General features: G+C 41.9%; 1 protein-coding gene across 2 annotated transcripts in view; it reads left to right on the top strand.

Moving 5' to 3' along the window:
• fbxl17 (F-box and leucine-rich repeat protein 17) overlaps nucleotides 1-19,757 on the top strand; it is a 200,032-nt gene that overhangs the window by 57,994 nt on the left and 122,281 nt on the right. For both annotated transcript variants that reach the window (XM_046387748.1, XM_046387749.1), the window contains exons 7-8: nucleotides 8,637-8,744; nucleotides 19,450-19,580. In XM_046387748.1, coding sequence (XP_046243704.1) covers nucleotides 8,637-8,744; nucleotides 19,450-19,580 — 239 coding nt within the window. The remainder of the gene's footprint in view (nucleotides 1-8,636; nucleotides 8,745-19,449; nucleotides 19,581-19,757) is intronic.

The following is a 19,757-nucleotide window of genomic DNA, read 5'->3' as shown; positions in this document are numbered from 1 at the left end:
CTTGTTTTGTTTCTTTACCTTGCTCTCAGATTGCTGTTTTCTGCGTAGTGTCAGAGCGTGGCTTTATTTTACACACTGACCCTCTGACGACGCTGTTTATTATCCTACATTTTCTCGAGCTCAAAATAAGCAGGTCACTTTTTGTTTATGCTAAACAAAGCGCCGACTGCCCACAGCGTGCCAAGTGGTAAGGGAACGGTTCTGTCATCGCTGAGACGCGCTCCCCCGGTGTCGTCCAGCAGCAGGACACACTTTAACACCAAACACACATGCGGACCCCCGCTGGTGGTTAAAGGTCTGCTTGGTGTGAGGACTTGACAGCACACACATACAAATGTGTACGCACACATGCAAACAAACACGCGCTCCTGCCTATCCTTCTCTTATGACCTGTGTTGACTCCCACACTAGGATTCTTCTGTGAGGACACCTGTGGGCGTCAAACAGCAGCCAGTCCTCTCCTAACCTTAATTGTGAGCGTAAACAGAAATGGCCTCTGACTGTCTTTGAGCCTTCAACTTTAAACTATCTTTCACTGAGGGGTTACCATCATGTCCTCCATGTCTGTACGTCACTAAAACCCCTCTATAGACATGAACATAACATTCTTATATGATGTTACCAGCACACCGAATCACTTTCGGGACTTTCTGAACGCTTCATTAAATAAAAATGAATTCTTGAGAATAGTATTGCATTTACTTTGAAGACTTGATGGAGACGGAAGAACCTCTAATATGTTTCAGAGGATTTCCTGCAACTGGCAGTTAAGTGACTTCTTATGCAAAGCTGCTGGATAGGCACGAAGATGGATTGTTAATAGAATGCGTTGCAGTGTATTCAGTAATCATTATTAATCTGTGTGTCGGCGGATTCTTTCTCAGCTCGGCCCAGTGTTCATAAAGCTTGGTTAATTAGACTGATTGATTAGATGGTGGTGATTCAGAGCTCTCATCACGGCTCCTCATCCCATCAGGCCTCTAATAAGATCAGATTGCTCTCATATTCACGTACTCCCCTGCATATACACCCCCTACACACACATACACACACACACACATATACACATATCTTGTTTGGCCTGTCATACCACCTCTCCATCTTTCTCACTGCCTGCCTGTCACATCCATTTCAGACAGGATTTACAGGCATGAAAGAAGCAGCCGAGCTTGCCAAAACAATACACAAAAGACTAAAAGTTACATTATGTTAACATAAAAAGATTGCTAATCCCGCCCCCCCAACCCTTCCTCTCCCTCCTCCTCTTCCTCCTCTTCCTCTGCTTTGTCTCTCGCTGTGGTCCATCCTGTGTTCCTGTCTCATCACGTCTCATAAATATGGCTAGTCCCTCTGTTTAGCCAAGGAAAACATCACACTCGATAGCTGGAGACCAAAAAGCTCACATCTGTCTAGACTCAACTTTGTACTTGGCGTGTGTGTGCTGGTCGTATTTTTCCATATGCCTGTGTGAATGCTCTGGTGTTTGTATGTCAGAAAGCATGCGCACATCACACATCTGCAGATTTAAATGTGAATCAGCTTTGCCAAAGCTGTAATTGCTCAACTCTGTGATGCTTTTGTGATCAATACACATGCACAGCTCTGAGTGAAACCGCCCTACACTTAGTGCACACTTCCTGCTCATCAGCACAGAGACAGCACAGTAAAGAGACTCTCCCTTGCTGTAGTAAAACTTTATGACTTTCCCGTGTTGCTTTTGTCTCCAGGCATTGGATATTACAGAGGATGATAAGCATTCATTTAGAATTTTGCCAGATCACCAGTCCTTCACGTCAGTACAGCCCATCTGAGCTCTTTAAAAAGAGACTAAGTTTGGTGTGTGTGTGTGTGTGTGTGTGTGTGTGTGTGTGTGAGTTTACGAGTGTGTGCCCACATTTGTGTGTATGTGTGCGTTACTGTGTGTGTTTCAAGGCTGTGATAAACCCACTGCTGTATCACCCCTAAGAGAGTATTTATGAAGAAAATGATTACCTTGGAAAGATCAGAACTTTGATGAAAATCGTCCCACTTCAATTTGCACCTCGCAGGCCTGCTGCCGTCCCTGTTTATGGCTAATATTGAAAATCTGTAAAATTGCTCACAGAACTTCAGGAACAGGGAGGTTTCATGAAGACATCATGATATTCATTGGCTTTTTGATTGAGGCTTTTGGAGTTTAAGCATCGTAGTCACAGTGAAATAATAATATGTGGTGCTTTATTTCAAGCTGGTCCAAATCAGACTTACTGCCTGCACTGAGTGTCAGGCCATCTTGTTGTTAATCTACCAAGTGGTGACGCCATCATCCAACCTTTTAAGCTTCCTTTGAATCCTAGCGTTTAAATTTCATTCATTCTTCCATTAGCTTGATAAGGTCTTCCAAATAAATGGCACATTGCAACAGCTGAGAATCTTTTAAACTGTACAAAACTAACTTAATTTGCCTTCATGTGATAATAAATTTGCTCTTCACAATGGCAGTGTAGGTATACGTCATCACATTTTATTTCTAACAGCAAATCAGAATTTCTTACTTACTTACTTTTTGTAAGTTTCTGAAGCGCTGCAACTCTGCCTGCTCTTTCTTTGAGTGACAAAATGTTGCTGCTAAAATGTAAGTTTCATAGGCTAAGTTGTGTTTTCCTGTTTGTTTTTTTGGGTTTTTTTTTTTTGGGGGGGGGGTCATTAGACTTTCAAACACAGACAAATGACAGTGTTCCTGCCCTCCACACACTCTGTGCCTTCTCTCTCCCCGATGACACCGAGTTCACCTGTGTGTGTTTGTGTGAGGGTAAAATAAGCTCAAAGGGGGAGGAAATAACAGGAAAAAAAGAAAGAACACAATTAATGATGCGAGGGAGGGGACATTCTTGCTGTGTTGTTTTTGTTGGAGAGCCCTGGCCAGATTTAAATGAAGGAGGGATGTGAGACTTTGGTGGGAGGGATAAAATGAAGGATGAAAGAGATGAACGGCAGTCTGCTCTGGGTCTTTTTCTATTTACATCTGTTTTGCCGGTGCGTTTGATGGAGTCAAACGAGTCGTATGATAGACGATATTGACAAGCTTAAATGCCGTTATTGGATGAGAAGTGGCCCCTGGGTGCTGCCCCAGCGTTTTCTAAGAACAGACGGCCAGACAAAAACCACACACTCACATACAGCATTACCTCTTTTTGCTACCACAGCACTCTCAACAATTACCTTCCAGCGCTTTAAAACACACACACTCACACACAAAGGCTATCTTTATGACTGCAGCATTTCCACCATTCCGGCCCACTATTTTCCCCCTGCTTTCCTTACCCCCTTAACCCAGAGACCATTAAACCAGATCCCTCCTAAAAGGCTTTAAGGCCTCTCTTGGCTAGCCACTTCTTCTCCAAAGCTCTGCCATGGCTCTTTTTGTGTTTTTAAATCAAAGTCCATGAAAGGTTGACAACTGGGGTGGGGGGCAAATAGAAATTTGGGATGGGTTTTTGGGTTGGAGACAAATCTTAGCTACAAACCCATATGGTCTTACTCACACACACATACATGGACTTAATCTGATACGGTACATGCCCTCCTGGCCTGTTCTGCTCTGGTGGGATTTATGTTTTTTCTCCTCTGTCTCCCCTCTCACCTGCTGAGAGTCACTGTACGAGATGTGTAACCTGCTCTGTTTCTTTTTGTCTCTTTTGCCTTCAAACACAAGTGTATACACTCACACTCATGCACAACTGTACACACTCTTTCAGCACAAACATTGGTATGAAAGACAGTCTGGAGGTGATTCGTGTGCCTCTCTTGCAGGCGGTTCTGATTTAAGGATCACGGCGGTGTGTAGCTTTTTGATTCTGCTGGTAGTCAACCTGAAAATGTTTTCCTTGATGGTTTTTTGGCAGAGGCCATGTTGGGGGAGCTCTGGCCAGCTCACATCACCTGCCAGCTGCTCAGCTCAGCCCAGTCCTTTTGGAGCCCCCACCCCCAAGTTTCATACTCCAAAAGACAACTTTGCCCCCCCCCTCCACCTGGCCCTGCAGATCAGGTTCCATATGCATCAGTGTCTCAGACTGGGAGCGCTGACTCACCTTCAGTTAATCTTTTCTGACTGCAGCGAGTGTTGATGGGTGGTGTGGTGGGTCCAGACCGGAGGTGTAGAATTTTAAGGTGCATCCAGTTATTGATTGCCTGAAAAACTGTTCTGTACAAAGCTAGCAAGAACAGTGAGCTGCAACAGCTTGTACGCACAACTGTGTCAAGGATGAACAGTTCTGCTTTGGGTGATAAGTTTTATTCCTTTTTGTAAAAGGCTTAAAATACAGATTCTGGAGGGAGGCGGGATGTGGTCCAACTATATGCAACTCCCTAACCTGGAATTTTCTCCACATCATCCCATTTTAGCTGACTCTGCACCTCAACACTCAGCAGATATTTAAATCTGATTATAATGAACAAGCTGTAAGGCTGAAGGTTGCTGTCAGTTAGGGCAGTCAGATATACCCTTAATGTCACAAGGTTTATCATTTGATTTGTACAAATCTCACACACCTCATCTGTTAAAAGATCCCATTTTTTTAAAGGGATTTGGAATGGAGCTCTTCGTATTTCAGACATAAGAAAAAAAAAACGTTGTCATAATGAATGGGATAGTAACTTAAACTCTGGAAAATCCTCCTGTGCATTTGTGAGCTTCACTGTAATGCAAGACAATATACCTCCAGAAGCTGATATTCTAACAAGAATCAGAAGAATCAGAATCAGCTTTATTGGCAGCATATATATTTTTACATACACACACTGAATTTGTCCTCTGCATTTAACACATCCTTAGTTGAACACACATGCAACACCCAGCAAATTACATGCAGTGAAACACACAGGAGCAGTAGGCTGCCACTGTCAGGCGCCTGGGGAGCAAATTGGAGGTTAAGTGCCTTGCTCAAGGGCACATCAGCCAGCTCATTGGGGGGTGGCGGTGGAGTTATTAATTTTTCTCATTAATCACTCCACCACACCCAAATTTTTCTGCCTGTCTGGCGGGGGAATCGAACTGGCGACCCTCCAATCACAATCCGCTTCTCCAACCTCTAGTCCACGGCTGCCAACAAGATTATGAGTCTGCAACCACACCAGCAGCTATGAGGCTACAGTTGGGCACAGCTGTGGTTTGAGCCAAATGCTAATGTTAGCATGCTAACAGGCCTAAAGTTTCAAATATTCATGTAGATGATGTGTGTGGAAAAGCACAGCTGCGCATGCACTTCTGTCATAAGCTTCAAAGTTTTGATGTTGATAGTACTTGAATGATTTTTTTATTCCTCTTTATTGAACAACATTTCCCTTTGCCTACTGGTATGGATCACTTACCCTCAAAAATAGAAATAGACTGCAGACACGTCCTTGAACGACCTCATTCATCTGTGCAAAGTCATGACATTGAAGGAGGCCCAGTCATTCCTGGCTGATCATGGCCACCCAAAGAGTTCAAGTTGCTTCCGTCTGGCTGCAGATATAATCTGCCAAAATGCAGGAACAACAGAATCAAACATTCATTTGTCCCTTCTGCCATTGGTCTTTTAATAAATAAATGTTTCTTGTTTGATGTTTGCCTGATTCTCATTGATTATTGCTGAATTTACAACAGACTAGCAAATTGCATTTGCTAATTAGCACAAAACATCAAGTATAACTAAGGCTGATGGGAATCCTCATTAATTTCATTGGTATTTGGTCATAAACCAAAGTACAAAAAAGAACAAAATAAAATGTTAAGCTGATTTTGGGAGTGCACACACTGCATGTAAAGTGAGAGGGTGGTCTAAGTAATTCAAATTCATCCCAATGAGAACACAAATATGTGTACTAAGTTTCATAGATCCTTCAAATAGCTGTTAAAACATTTCTCTCATTCTTCTTGTTTGGGAACCAGGAATGTCTGAATGAAAGTTCATGCCAATCTGTCCATCAGATGTTTAGATATCGAATTAAATATATGAGTTTGAGCTGCTGGTGGTGCGAGAGAAGAAGAGTCAGGTGATCGCTAAAATCAGCAAGATTTATCCTCTAGAGACCATGAATATCTGTGCAAAATGTTATGTTATGGGAATCCATCAAACTGTTTAAGATTAAGATTCAGTATTTCAGCCTGGACCAAAGTGACTGACCCAAATTGTCATTCATAGCGACAAGCATCAGTGACTTTGATTTAAAGTTTTAGTTTTCAGAGGCAGAATAATAACCTAATACGGTACAGTATGGTAGGGATAGAACTGTTTACAGAGCTCCTTGTCAACAGCCTTGTTCACTGCTAAATTATACCATGAAACCTATTTCTACTGACTGGAAATCCTTTGCAGTCACATTCTTTTATGAATCATTTTGCACTTTACAAGCTCCTCGGTTCCTTTCTGATAAGGTGAGAAACCTTTGAGCTTCACTAGAGTTATAAGAGGTTTTACCTCGATAAGATGTACTGTATATATGTGCCTCGGTGAAAGATAAATTGACACTCTGTTCTTTCTTCGTGTGACTTCTCTTTCCCCTTGCTGTCTCTCTGCGTTTTCCATCTTCCACTGCCTGAACTCGGTAACATTTAAGGTAGACCTGCAAGGGGGGACGATGGCAGTGAGACAGAGGGAGAGGCAACATTAAGGTGACAGAGGGTGGTAGTCATAAGGGTGTGTAACATCGAGACAATGACAAGTGGGCAAGACTAACCAGCAGTAGTTTGATTGCTAGTACAGCATAGGGCATCATATGTGTTTATGAGCCCTGGCTGAGCATAAGGCTCTGTTTTTGTGGCTGTGTGATCACTGGTCACTTGAATCAAAGGTTTTCAAACAGTGTGTCAGGCAGAGGCACTGAGTGAAAACCTGCACGACTGACTGTGACTGATGCCGATTTGTGTACAGACTTTTTCCGTTGCTGTTCTGTTTTGTTTGATTTTTACTAATCTGATGGGATGTGTGATTTGATGATACAAAAATGTGACGGCAGAAAAACAATTCTTATTTCCCCCCAAGCAGCAAAATACAGCTGAGGTCAAGAAATGTAGCAGTCACCTCACTAATAGTTTAAACCATAAACCAGCACAAAAAGACAACTGACAAATGAGTCATGTCCAACAGTATGGGGAGAGCCACAAAAGTGCTGTCAAGTGCCCAAAACAAACCCCAGACTCAGACATTTTGCTATTTTGTTTGCAACTATAGTTGAAAGTGTTATTTATGTAACTTGTTACATTTTATATATAGATGTTTTTAGATTTTTCTTACAAAAAAGGTCAAATATTAGTAAGTACCTTTTATTTGTTGAATATGTAATTCAGATGTAGTAAGAGATTGGTCTTCCCATGTGGTCAACCATTTATTCATTGAATTAACATGTAAAGTGCGATACATGCAATAAATACAATTATTTTCATATAAAATGTTATTTCATATCCCTGTGTCGGCACAGTTTCTACTTAATTGTAGTAGAAAATCTGGTGCACTGACAGTGTTGATGTAAAGTAGTCCCTGCCCGCAGTGTGTCCCTTTTGCAATCTTCTCAGCTCTAGTCATCCTGAGTGTTTCTTCCAAATTTCCCTCCTCTCAGTATTTCATATTAAACATTAAAATTCAGGCAAACTTTTCGTTTAGCTTAGAAAACATGTCAGATTTAGATTTCAGTCTCAGTGCACTCTGACAGACTTTTTTTTTTTTTTTTTTTTTTTTTTAAAAGTACATCCTTAAGTTGATAAGCAATAGTTTGTGTTTCTATGCATCCATCACTAGTTGATGTGCTTTTGCATACATTCAGATTGTACTTTTCTGTTGGAGATGCTTTTTGGGAATTTCAAAGAGGAACATCGAAGGTTTTGACAGCTATGCCTAGAAAAAGCGATTTCTGCTCTCTAATGTTCTTTGATGTTTGTTTTTCTTTGTTTTCCCAGTAAATCACAGCATAGAGTCAATTCTGTCTCTCTCTCTTCTTTCGCTCTGTTCTTCACATCTTACTTTGCCTTTGTGGCTGATAAAGACTCTGAGGCAGCACTGAGGAAGCCTACAGAGAGGACAAACAATCTCCCACGTATTGTTGCGGTGTTGAGTGTGAGGAGTGGGGTGGAGTAGCTATCAATACTTGTATTGATGACTACAGTGGAAGCTGGTGGAAATTTTCTGCTTCCCTATTGATGTCTGATCCATTATGAGCTGTGGGAAGGCCGGGTGAACGATGGGGAGCGGACCATCCATCATAAAGCGACGTCTCTGCCGCTTGCCAGACATGCTCTTTTAGCTGTTGAGCTTGTACGCTGTCCTCCTCCTGCTGCTCCTCTCCTGTTGTGATCCTCCTTCTCTCACTCCTTCTCTCTGCTGTTCGTCAAACAACACCACCTGTCTTCACACACTTCGCTTTGAAAAATACCCTCAACATAGCTAAAATTACTGGCAGCAAACTGTCCAACAAAGAAGTGAGAATCTGTCAGACGACTTTTCACCCTGTTGATCCTGGAAATGGGACTGACTGAAACATCGTCAGCCACGCGTAGTGAATGAATGAAATAAATTTTGTGTCATGAAGAGTGTGAGAATAATGGTTGCCACCTTTTCGGGTATATGTATGAAGAGGTTTCTTTCCTGGGGTACTAATTTAAATGCGTTTCTGCTCTCCAGGTCACCGATCGGTCCGTGCGAGCGGTTGCAGAGCATTGTCCCGAGCTGCAGTTTGTTGGCTTCATGGGATGCCCGGTGACCTCTCAGGGAGTCATCCATCTTACTGCGGTAAGTACCCCACAAAGTCTTTTTTTGACTTGCATTATAATGGCCTCCCTTGTTGTGACCTATTGTAAGAACTCGAGTTGTGTGTTTACCCACGATAAAAGTGAAGATACCATAGTTCCTGCAGAACAGTTAAAAGAAAGTTAATTGCAGTCAACAGTTACACTTGTTTGAAATAATTACCTGTATCAGTAAATGTCAACAGAGGTTTTAGTGTGACTAAGGGTTTTTTTGTTTTTTTTTTGCCTAATCCTGTTACCATTGGCCAGCTTTCCATATTGCTGCAGGCAGTGCATTTTCTCCAGGGGGGCAAAATTAACTTTTGCAGAGTAAACTCAGGACCTCGCTGTGTGTTTTATCTAAGACTTAGTTTTGAAGTTATTTCCTGTTAACTTTTAAATCTCATGAAAGCCTAATGAGATGAATCCTAATAATATGCTGCTGTTCTGACTACACCCTGCTGTTTGGATATTACCATGCTAATGAGCAGTGCTCTGTGGTTTAAGATGTGCCATGCCATATAAACATGGACACACATGCACTCACACGGTGATTGCTTGCACTGAATTTACTAGGACATGCTGCACCTTGTTTTTGTTCTCATTTATTTCCTTTTCCCACCATAAAGTCCATCTAGAATGTGTGTGTGTGTGTGTGTGTGTGTGTTATCTTCTCAACCATGTGTGTTTGAGTAATGCAATTCGATTTGTGTTTGATGTACTTAGGTGCACACACAAGAGTGAACGTACCCTTGTGGGCTGCGTGCGTCCATTCCTCCTCAAATGCAATTACAGTTGTGTTAATAGGACTGAGACACCCGATGCCACGCGGCATTATTAGATTAAACAGCAGATTAATTTGTGCTCATGGTTTTGGCCCCCTATCATCTCTGCAGCCTCCACTGACCTTGGCCAGTGTGTTGCAGACAGACAGTAATGAAGCCAGCCAGTCATAACAGCATTAGCATACCTGGAGGTGGACGCGTACACATCCGCCTACACACCCACACAGTCTAGCACACCTCATTATTATTTATTACAGTATTAACCAAGGTGAAGTTCTTCGAAGTTTAAATGAGCAAGTTCATCATTCTGATAATATTTATATTTCTTTTAAAGCTGCGAGTTTGTCTCAACTTAAAAGAAGCTTTTGTTTATTTATTTTCTTCGCATCCATTTCTTTTTGATGTTACGTGACAGAAGCACATTTTTCATCTTGAATTCCAAGTTGATAAGAAAACTGTAACACACACATGCACACACACAAAATACAGCAGAAATGATGCTACTACGTGCATTTGTATAGATCTAGAGAGGTCAAAAAGAGTCAGTTGTGTCAGAGAATGAAAAATGCAATACTCACAGTGTCCGTTTTATTAGTCACACCTGAGCAACCTAATTTTGCTGTAAAATCTACTTTTATGATGCCTATAATTTTAACTTTTTAACTTGTTGACCCTGACAAAAAGGTGTCCGCTAAATCATGTTTAGCACTGTGGTGAAAGTTAGCGGTTGTACTGGACTGCATTATAATATTCTGTGAGATCAGTTGCTGTTTAAAGAGTCAGAAGTATATATGTTGTGTGTTTATGTAAATAAATAATAGTCAACAGATTCTCAAATTAGATTCTCAAATGGACCACTTATAAAGTCAGTTAGGAGGTTTCCAGCATCTGCACTGATAACAATTTATGAATTGTGATGAGACAGAAATGTTTCAGAATAACATTTTCATTCTGTCTGTACAGATTTAGAGTCAAATTGCATCTCTTTTTATGTCTGTTGCTTCAGCCATCGTTCCTGTGAGTCATCTCTTTCTGTTTCTCTGTGTGCCCCTCTGTCTCGCTGCCTCTTCCCTCCTCCATCCCTCTATAATCTCTCACAGTAATTATCTCGTTTAGCAGTTGATTCCTCCTCTCGTTCGTTCCCACTTGGTCCCATTCAGTGTCGATTGAAAATCATATTCTCGCGTTTAGAATCGTTGCATTACTGATGACTCCGTGGACCTGCATGCGATTCCAGGACTGCGGTGCTCCTCTCTTGTTCGATTATCACACACTCCCCTCCCATTTCTTTTCTTCCTCGATTGCTCTTTCTCTCTCTCTCTCTCTCTCTGATAATCTTCCCAACCTTCTCGCTTGCTATCAGCAGGCAAAAAGGGAAGAAAATCCATTACTTTTATTAACTTCTCTCATATGACACACTCATCTCAGATTGATATTTTTTAATACAGACTCCTCACAAATTAGGGTATGGAGGAAATCAATTGAAATCGTATTTTCTTAATCAAGTGAGCTGGTGGTCGAAATAGACCACCCATGGTGCTGAGTTCAGTGCAGATGGCCTGTGGAGTAACTGCAAAGCTGTGACATTTATGCTCCTCTAATGGTTTTTTCAGTGTTTCAGTCGTACGAGAGCTGAGCAGTTCCTCTGTGATGTGCAACACAACTCAATATTTGTAGCCAGGCACTGTTTGACAAATCATCATCTTGTTAGCGACTAAAAGACAAAATCAAGACTTCTGCTTGCTGAGCCTGCTAATCAAAAACAAGCTCTCTAACACTTTCCTTACTGGTTGGAAATCAAACATTACACACGCTGGCAAATGTCAGAACAAAAACTGTGATGATTTTAAGAGCAAACACGTGTCTGATGTGGTCTTTTTTTGTTGCCGTGCCAAGGATGAACTGTACATTTTTATTTATGGTCGGTTTTGAGATTGAAGCTCAAAGTAAGCTCTAAGCTCTTGACATTAATGATAGTTTTATTGATGAGGCTTGTCACAACCCAAGGCTGTGTAATGGATACGAAACGTCTTGTGGATGGAGCCTTTGTGGGTGTCCCAGAACTTTCAGTGATTTGGCGCTCTCCCTCAGCAACTAATTTGGGAAATTTATATGGGTTTTCTGTGGACCTGTGTGAGATTAATCATTCTCCTAATTTGGTTTCAGAGTGTTCAGCCCTTAGTCAAGCCAGTGACAAGCCGCAGAGGTAGAGGCACAATAGATTTAGTGTGTGTGTGTGTATGTTTGTTTGTTTGTGTGTGTAGGCGTGGGGTGTTATTAAAAGAGGTGGAAGGTTTCACTCCTGTCAGCTTGAGTGTAACCCCTGCTTTTCAGAGGAGTGTGTGTGTGTGTGTGTTTGAGAAAAAGGATTTGTGTGTATTTCAGAAGTGGATAACATTCAGTACTTCCTGCGTTCTCCCTCTGCCTCTCAGGACTCACGACTTTGAAAAAAAAAAAAGAAGTGTTATTGTCCGTTTCTTTGAACATTGCTGTTGCTTGTTTGTACTCCATTTCTGTCCAGTCTCTTTCTGAATTTGGCCATTGTCACCCTCTTTTTGTATCTCTTTTTCTCTCTTTTCCTCTTGTGCTATTTTTATTTTTTTATTTTGGTCTGTCCCTCTTTCTCTCTTTCTAACGCACACACACACACTCCTTCCCACTGTCTCTCCATCTTCCTGTCAAGCGGTGCTCTTTTCTTCTGGTAGTGATTAAGTCCAAGGTCGGCTCTATCAGAGAGCCAGTGTTTGAGAGCGGCTCCGGGTGCCAGAGAGCCTTCATTCCCTAAGCCTTAGATGTCCCACTGATGGCTTCTCTTTCCTTGTCATGCCTACCCACAATGCCCCTCCTCATACATCAGCCTATCACCGCCCTAAGACACTGCGGGCCTTAAAATGCCTTTTTGTGTGTGTGTGTGTGAAACTTCCCACCCTCGGGAGAAGTAGATGGGGCCAAAGACATAACAAATGGAGAGACTGTTGAAGAATGTGTCAGAGATGAAAAGAGGTATATTTGGAGACTGTAATAGCTATGTGTCGTCTCTCTGATGTGCAGAACTTGGATGTTTCTGTTCTTAATTTTGGACCTTGTAGATTAACTCAGGCGTGCCTGTCCTGTGGCTTTGTTGTTCTTCTCAAGAAAAAGTTAGGACGTTTTGATAAATGCTCTCTAAATTTGGCAGAATTGGACTGTGGGCAATACCTCATTCTCTGTGTGTTTATGAGCTAATAAAACAGTCTGGTTTATGACAGGGAAGCTATTTAATTTCATAACCAGAATCATATGTTCTATCCATCCTGCCGGCTTAGCGGAGGAGTGTGCACTCGCAAGAGCTCAAATTTGGCTTGTAATCTATGAAAGATGGAAAAAAAAAATCAGGAAAATAAAGTAATATTTATTTTCTCGTTTATTCCGCGTTGTCATGGGAAAAGGTAAGTAAAGAGGTTTCAGAGTGGTTGAAACACAGAAGGTCAAGAGACACCCACTGTCACCGTCACACCCTCCACTCCACCTCTCCTTCAACATGTAGGATGAGTGGTGTCTGGCTTTGCTGCAGTCTGCTGGCCCCTTATCTCCTCCCCCCTGACTGGAGCACAGAAAATACATAATCACAGTGCCCTGTGTCAAACTGATAACCCCCAGCACAAACCAGAGAAGTAAGTGTGTGTGTGTGTGTGTGTGTTCCTGTCTATGTGTACCCGTTCCTGTGTACAAATGTGGGCGTGATTGTGCAGCTGTACATGTGTATTGTGTCTCGGGGGGTGGTAGAGAGGATAAAGGGGAACCGAAGGAGCAGAGCTGATTTGGAGGAAGAAAGGTAATGGGGTTGTGGGGGTCGCAGAATGAGTCAAAATTGTAGTAATAATTTTCTTCACTGCTGTATGGAGGAGATTGGCGGATTTATGAATATAATGAGCAGAGAAGAGCCTAAGGATGATGTCTGTCTATGTGCAAGAGTAATTGAAGAATAATTCATTTGGCTCTAAGACTTTTAACAGAGACAGACAGAGATAGAGAGGTTTTCGACCTCTGGAGGAGGGGATATCATGTCTCAGTTTTGGTCCAACCTGTGTCATTGTGCTGTGACTGTCACCCGGTGCTGTCACATCGGCCCATACTTGTGTATGTGTGCAAGTATGTGGTCATTTGGCTTAGTGCGCCCAAGAGAAACCACCGCTCTCTATCTCCTTGAGCCTTTCCTCGCCACTGAGTTTGTTATCAACACCAACACATGCAGGATTAGCGACTGAAAGGGAGAAAGAGAGAGGAAAAGGGGTTAGGAGAGGGAAAATAAGTGATAGACAGTAGATGGGCACAAGACAGATAAAGAGAGAAGTTCAACGCACACACACACACACAAACACACACACACAGACACAAAGGGATCAGCTCATTGGTCCATGACTGATGCAGACAATGTATTTGTGATACCCATGGCCTTTCCAATTTTTATTTTTATTTTTTTTTGTTTTTTGCTTCGGTCCTTTTTCAAATATTCATATCACTCTGTCTGCACAGGCGTCTATGTGTTAATATATGTGTGTGTGTGTGTGGAGGGTGTGCTTGTGATTTAGGCTTGCCGCAGAGGGATTGTCTCGACACAGCTTTCTCCTGTCTGACTGAACTGTCTGGGATGCGCCGATATGGAAAAAAAAAAAAGGCGTGTATGCATGAGTGCGCACTTGTGTTCACCTAGTGACACTGCTGCCATTCGTCTCACCTTTTTTCGCCCCCGCCTCGTCTCGTCTCACACAGTCTCCAACACAGGCGGACAGCCGAGCAAAATGTGTCAGGGCCACAAAGCCACCTCAACAACACCCCGTGACTTTGACTTCTTGCTCAGGACTTTGAATATTACTTCAAAGTGACTGACTAAACTTCGGCTTGCATTGTTTAGAGGTTTTAAATCTTGTTTCTGCTCACCTTGGTAAAGCTAAAAATTTCTGTTGTGGCTGTTGGTTTCGCTAAACCGCGACCCCCCCCCCTTTTCACAGACAGCGCCTACATGCATGTGTGGTTTTTTTTTTTTTTTGTGGTCTGTGCATTTCCCACAGTAAGACCTTTTTCATTGACTGAATTCACATACTAAATCTCGACGTGGTTATAAATGAACTATACAGCAATGAAATAGCAGCTCATATTTTCCAAATCCGACATGTTCCTATTTATGACTAAAACAATGCTCGCTCTGTCTGTGCTTTTTAAATGTCATCTAGCTGCTAGTCAGCTTTGGACACTGAAGTTGATGGACAGCAACAACCATGAACTCATGCTACTCTGTGCCAGCGTTCAAACCATGACATCATGTCCTCTACATGGGGTCCAGCAGTCCTCAACTTCCTGCTTGGCATCATGACTCTTGACGTTGTGTAAATAAATTAAGTAATAGCACAGGTAGTTACAGCTCTGTAGCTCTGGTGGAACGTACATAGGTACACGCACACACAGAGTGTACCACCCTGTGACATACACTAATGTAGTAAAGTGTCAAATTAACCACTGAACACCGGCCTGTGCTTGGCTGACAAATGATGTACCTTTGAAACAGCCTGTTATTTTTCTTTGATTTTAAGTGGCGTCTTGAGTTTTTGACCTCTGACCTTGGTTGTTACTTTTCCTGTTTGAGAGAGGCTTCTAACTGTAGCAGGTGGGAGCCAGGCTGCTTGGAGCTCGCAGATCCGCTCTGGTCACATGGACTGAATTAAACAACCTCTTTAAGACAGAAACACGGTGCTACACCCACTCCTCAGATGGCTACTGTTTGCTCATCGGGCTCTTGTAAAATCCGCAGTGATTGCTTTTCTCTTATCTTTGTGTAAGGCATTATGTGTTCTATATTTGAATTGATCTGGACTGAGATTCACATCCAATTTTGCGATTCCGTGAAGCTTAATTTGAATGTTTCATTTTCTGCTCTAGTTGATTTTCAGACCTCATAAAAAAATAAAAAAAAACATTTTGGGAAAGGTTAACTGAATGCTTAAATAGTTTAAATTTTACAACTTTTATTTTCTGATTATTGACTTCACCAGCAAATATATTACAACACTTTTATTGCTAAAATTGTAAATACTATTAATAGCAATTCTGTTGTTGTGCCTGATGATTTAATAAAGTGAAAATAGCAATACAACACAGCACAACACCATCCAAAATTTTAAGTAAAAGCACAGAAGTACTGGTAATAAAATCCTGTTTGTATATTATATTGGATCATTATTGTTGATACATTTACGTGAATATATTTAATATTTTAGATGTTCAAGTTAATTATTATCACATCTTTTTTGTATTAAAAATCTCTGAAAAGTAACTACTGTTAATAGCTTTAGCATTGAACTAAATGTAGTGCTCAAGTTATGATACCTACTCTCCACCTCAGTTTTGGTGCATGTGAACGTGTGTGTGTGCGTACTTGCTGGCGTATTCATGTAATCGGTGTGCGCCTTAATTTCGGAGCCATGAATGAGTGTTCACGGGGTTGGGGACGACCCGATGGCCTCAGAGCAGATGGATTCTGCAGGTTTCAGTGTTTTTATGAACAGAGTGAATAATTATCCAGGTGTAGCTGCCAACTCGGGAGACGACACAAACTCTGCCTGGTTACAGACCTCATCCAACGAGGAGAAAAACCTACGGAGCCCCCTCACCAAATCCTCTGCTCAAATTCTCTCTCACTTGCCCTCCTCACTCTATTACATTTCCCCCCCTCTGTTTCAGTCTTTTTCTCTCTCTTTGCTGTCTGAATCACTCTTTGTCTTCCTTTCTGTCTAAACCTTTCCTGCTCCGCCTCCTCGTTTCTCTCCATTTATTTTTCTTTCTTCTCGTGCCGGTTTATTGTTGGATCATAGAAATACATGAGCAGAAAATAGGCTATTTTATGAGTGGAAATGATTAAATAAGATTGGAAGCATTAAAACCTTTCACCTGTGAGTCAATTTATGATAATCTGTCAACTATGAGAAAACAAACTCCGGCGCTGTGGCCTGTCACCTTCTGGAGGTGTGACTAATTACTGAGAGGCTGTTCTTTGTGTGACTTTTCATTTCAGGGATTTGGAGGATATTTTTCTTTTGGCAGATGTCTGCTAAACTATGGAATTTATTTTCCCACTGCGGTTTGCACAGACGGATTAGTAAGTTACAGTCTCGGCCGTGACTCTGCCTCTTCCCTTTCATGCAGACATCTGCTAAATTTTCAAGATTTCTTCAACCTAGCTACACTCTCAGCCAATCAAAACTCATACTGGTTGGCCTGATTTCTCATTGGTTATCCACATCAATGAAACACTTACTATTGGTTGTAGTAGAAATTCTATTCGGCAGACATAAGCAGTTTTGAAGATTTGGAGAACAAATACCACTTTTGATGTTGGGGCTTTTAAATTTATTCCAGGCTTAATAACCAGAAATACTGAATGTAAATAATTGTGTGTGTGTGTAAACGTGTAAGGGTGTGTATGCTGTTGATGGAAATTCTTTTGACAGTGTAAGTGGATGTCTGTTGCTGTGAATATCAGTTGCAGTGGTCACTTAGCCTACACCCGGATTTAATTTTTGCAATTTCTCTGTAATGCCACACACACACACACACACACGCACAGATCAGGCCTTAATTCTGTATGAATAATTTAACACTTCGATCCGTTGCTGGCCACAGGAGCACCTGACAGTTTGTGTGTGTACGTGTGTGTATGTGTCATGTATATATGTGCTCATTCACGTGTGTGAGCACTTGCTCATATGCAGACATCTGTTATACTCCACACGGTTAAGGGGTTTTCCCTTGCGTTAGATTCAATTGTTTATAATGTCAGTTTAGCAACATTATTGACCCATCTTTGCACACACAAGCTATTTAGAGTTTATTTCATGAGTATATCTAAGCGTATCTTCACAGTTTCATGTTTATTTCATGCCTAAGCATACCTTTTATGACAAGAGGTGTGTATCCAATTTCCTCTTGAGGAGTGGCAAATAAGGAGCCACAGGCTACATGCAGCAGGTAGACAGAAGGTCTTAAAAGCATTTTTTATTACTTTCAGCGGAGTGCAGCATCACACACTCACCGTGTTTATCTGCAGTTGGTGTGTGTTTTCATTCTCACTATGTGGGGACAGGGAAGAGTGTTTACATGTGTGCTTACTCCACCCAGAGTGCCTTGGTCCTTATCCTCCCCACCCCCATGTGTCTTCATGCTGGTAGGTATATGTCATGCCTATGGAGCAGACAGTAGTGCTCAGTGATCTTAACACCAACTGTAAGCTTGTTTTCTCTTTAGCCTTGGCCATGACATTTACCTCCCTGCCTCCCTGGCGACTGGCCGTAATATCACACCTCTATTATCTTTCATCCTTTGTGTTTGTGTGAGTACACACCTGTTCCTTAAATAGTTTTGAGTATGTATCAGACAAAATACACCTGAGCTGTGACTTGAAAAGCCATTGGTAATTTTCAGCTAGCAGGAATGCTTGTTGAACAGTGTGTCAGTGCAGGTTTTTAAGAGTGTCAGGAAGTCGAGATTTTGACTGGGAGGATTAAATTCCCCCCTCCCCCATAAGGCATTCAGATCGGAAAGAGGGATTATTGAAAGTCGGAGAGATGAAAGGAAGAGGGAAAGTGAATACTCGTATTGGCTCATAACCCCTCACGCCAGGCATGCAGGCACAGAATGATAAACACTAACAGTAAGCAATTTTGGATCATTTACCTGCATTATTAGGTTTTATTCTTCTTTTCAGTATTTGTGGCAGTATACAAGCTTACTCAGTGCACATTCCATTAGAATATATCAAAACCACCCGTGTAATGAGCAGACGTACATGCACATTACAGACCAGCACATCCACTGCTGGTTTCTTCATGAGCAGATGCACAGAAAACTACCTGACAAATTTTTGCTTTAACTCAGTGGAGCACCTTTAGTTGTCCGTCTGCATAGATGTTGACGTTGCATTAAGCGAGCAGCCACAACAGCTCATATTACCTCAAAGTTTCCAGGTTAATTCTCCTTCTTATCTAACTTATGTACATGAACGCATGTCCTTCACCTTAGTTTGAGCTGCCAAACAAACATTCACTCTGGCAGAAGTGCATTGCTGATGTCTGATTGCAGACTAGATAGTTAATGGGGGCAGCCGTGGCCAGAGGGTCACCGGTTCGATTCCCCCACCGGACGGGGGGTAAAAATTTGGATGTGGTGGAGTGATTAATGCAAAAAAATTGCTCCCCCTCCATTAGCCGGCTGATGTGCCCTTGAGCAAGGCACCAATATGCTCCCCGGGCGCTTAATGCTGCCCACTGCTCCTGTGTGTTTCACTGCATGTAATTTGCTGGGTGTTGCATGTGTGTTCAACTAAGGATGGGTCAAATGCAGAAGACAAATTCAGTGTGTGTATGTAAAAATATATATGCTGCCAATAAAGTGATTCTTCTTCTTCTTCTTAATTAGTAGCTTAGATGCAGCACTTTAAGCAACATGGAAACATTCCTGCAAATGTCACTTTGGTCTGGTTTGATGCCGGTGTGGTTCATCCTCGTCAGTGCCAGTAATAACAACCTGCCTGCCTCTATAGGCTACAGTTTAAGTTTGCTCGGTTACTACCTCCTGTTCCCCACTGAGTTAAATTGACAGTTGGCCAGCGTGTCAGTTGCTGTCAATCAAACACCAACACGCCCCTCCAGTGGAGACGAAAAGCAACAATTCTGTTCGGTGTTTTCTTTTTTCCGTTTAATATTAAAAAAGCTGTGAACAATGCATTTAAAAACACGTCGGCAGAATTGTGACCACACAAATGGATGATTGCATGTAATTTCGGCTGGATTTAAATGGCAGCATTGTTATTAGCTTGTCTGTGCTGCTCAGCTGTTTGTGTGAAATTGACATGATTAAATCATTCAGATGTTTTTTGTGTGTTGTCTCTCGTAGCTACGAAACCTGAATGTCCTGGACCTGCGGCACATCTCAGAGCTCAACAATGAGACAGTGATGGAGGTGGTGAGGAAATGTCGCAACCTCAGCTCCCTCAACCTCTGCCTCAACTGGAGCATCAATGACAGGTATGTCAAGTCAAGTCTGTTTGTATAGACCTGCATTATCCAAGGATAGTCAGTGGGTTTCCTGGCCCCCTGTGCTACATTCACTGACCTCAAAATTCTGAAAAAGATTAGCATCACATACGGTCCAACAGATTTCTATAGTAATTTGAGTGCCAATGAGTGTGTCAATAATTAAAA

This window comes from Scatophagus argus, chromosome 4 (genome assembly GCF_020382885.2).
Source record: "Scatophagus argus isolate fScaArg1 chromosome 4, fScaArg1.pri, whole genome shotgun sequence".
NCBI classification, from domain to species: Eukaryota; Metazoa; Chordata; class Actinopteri; family Scatophagidae; genus Scatophagus; species Scatophagus argus.
The sequence above is the reverse complement of the archived record's forward strand: the minus strand, read 5'-3'. Positions and strand labels throughout refer to the sequence as shown.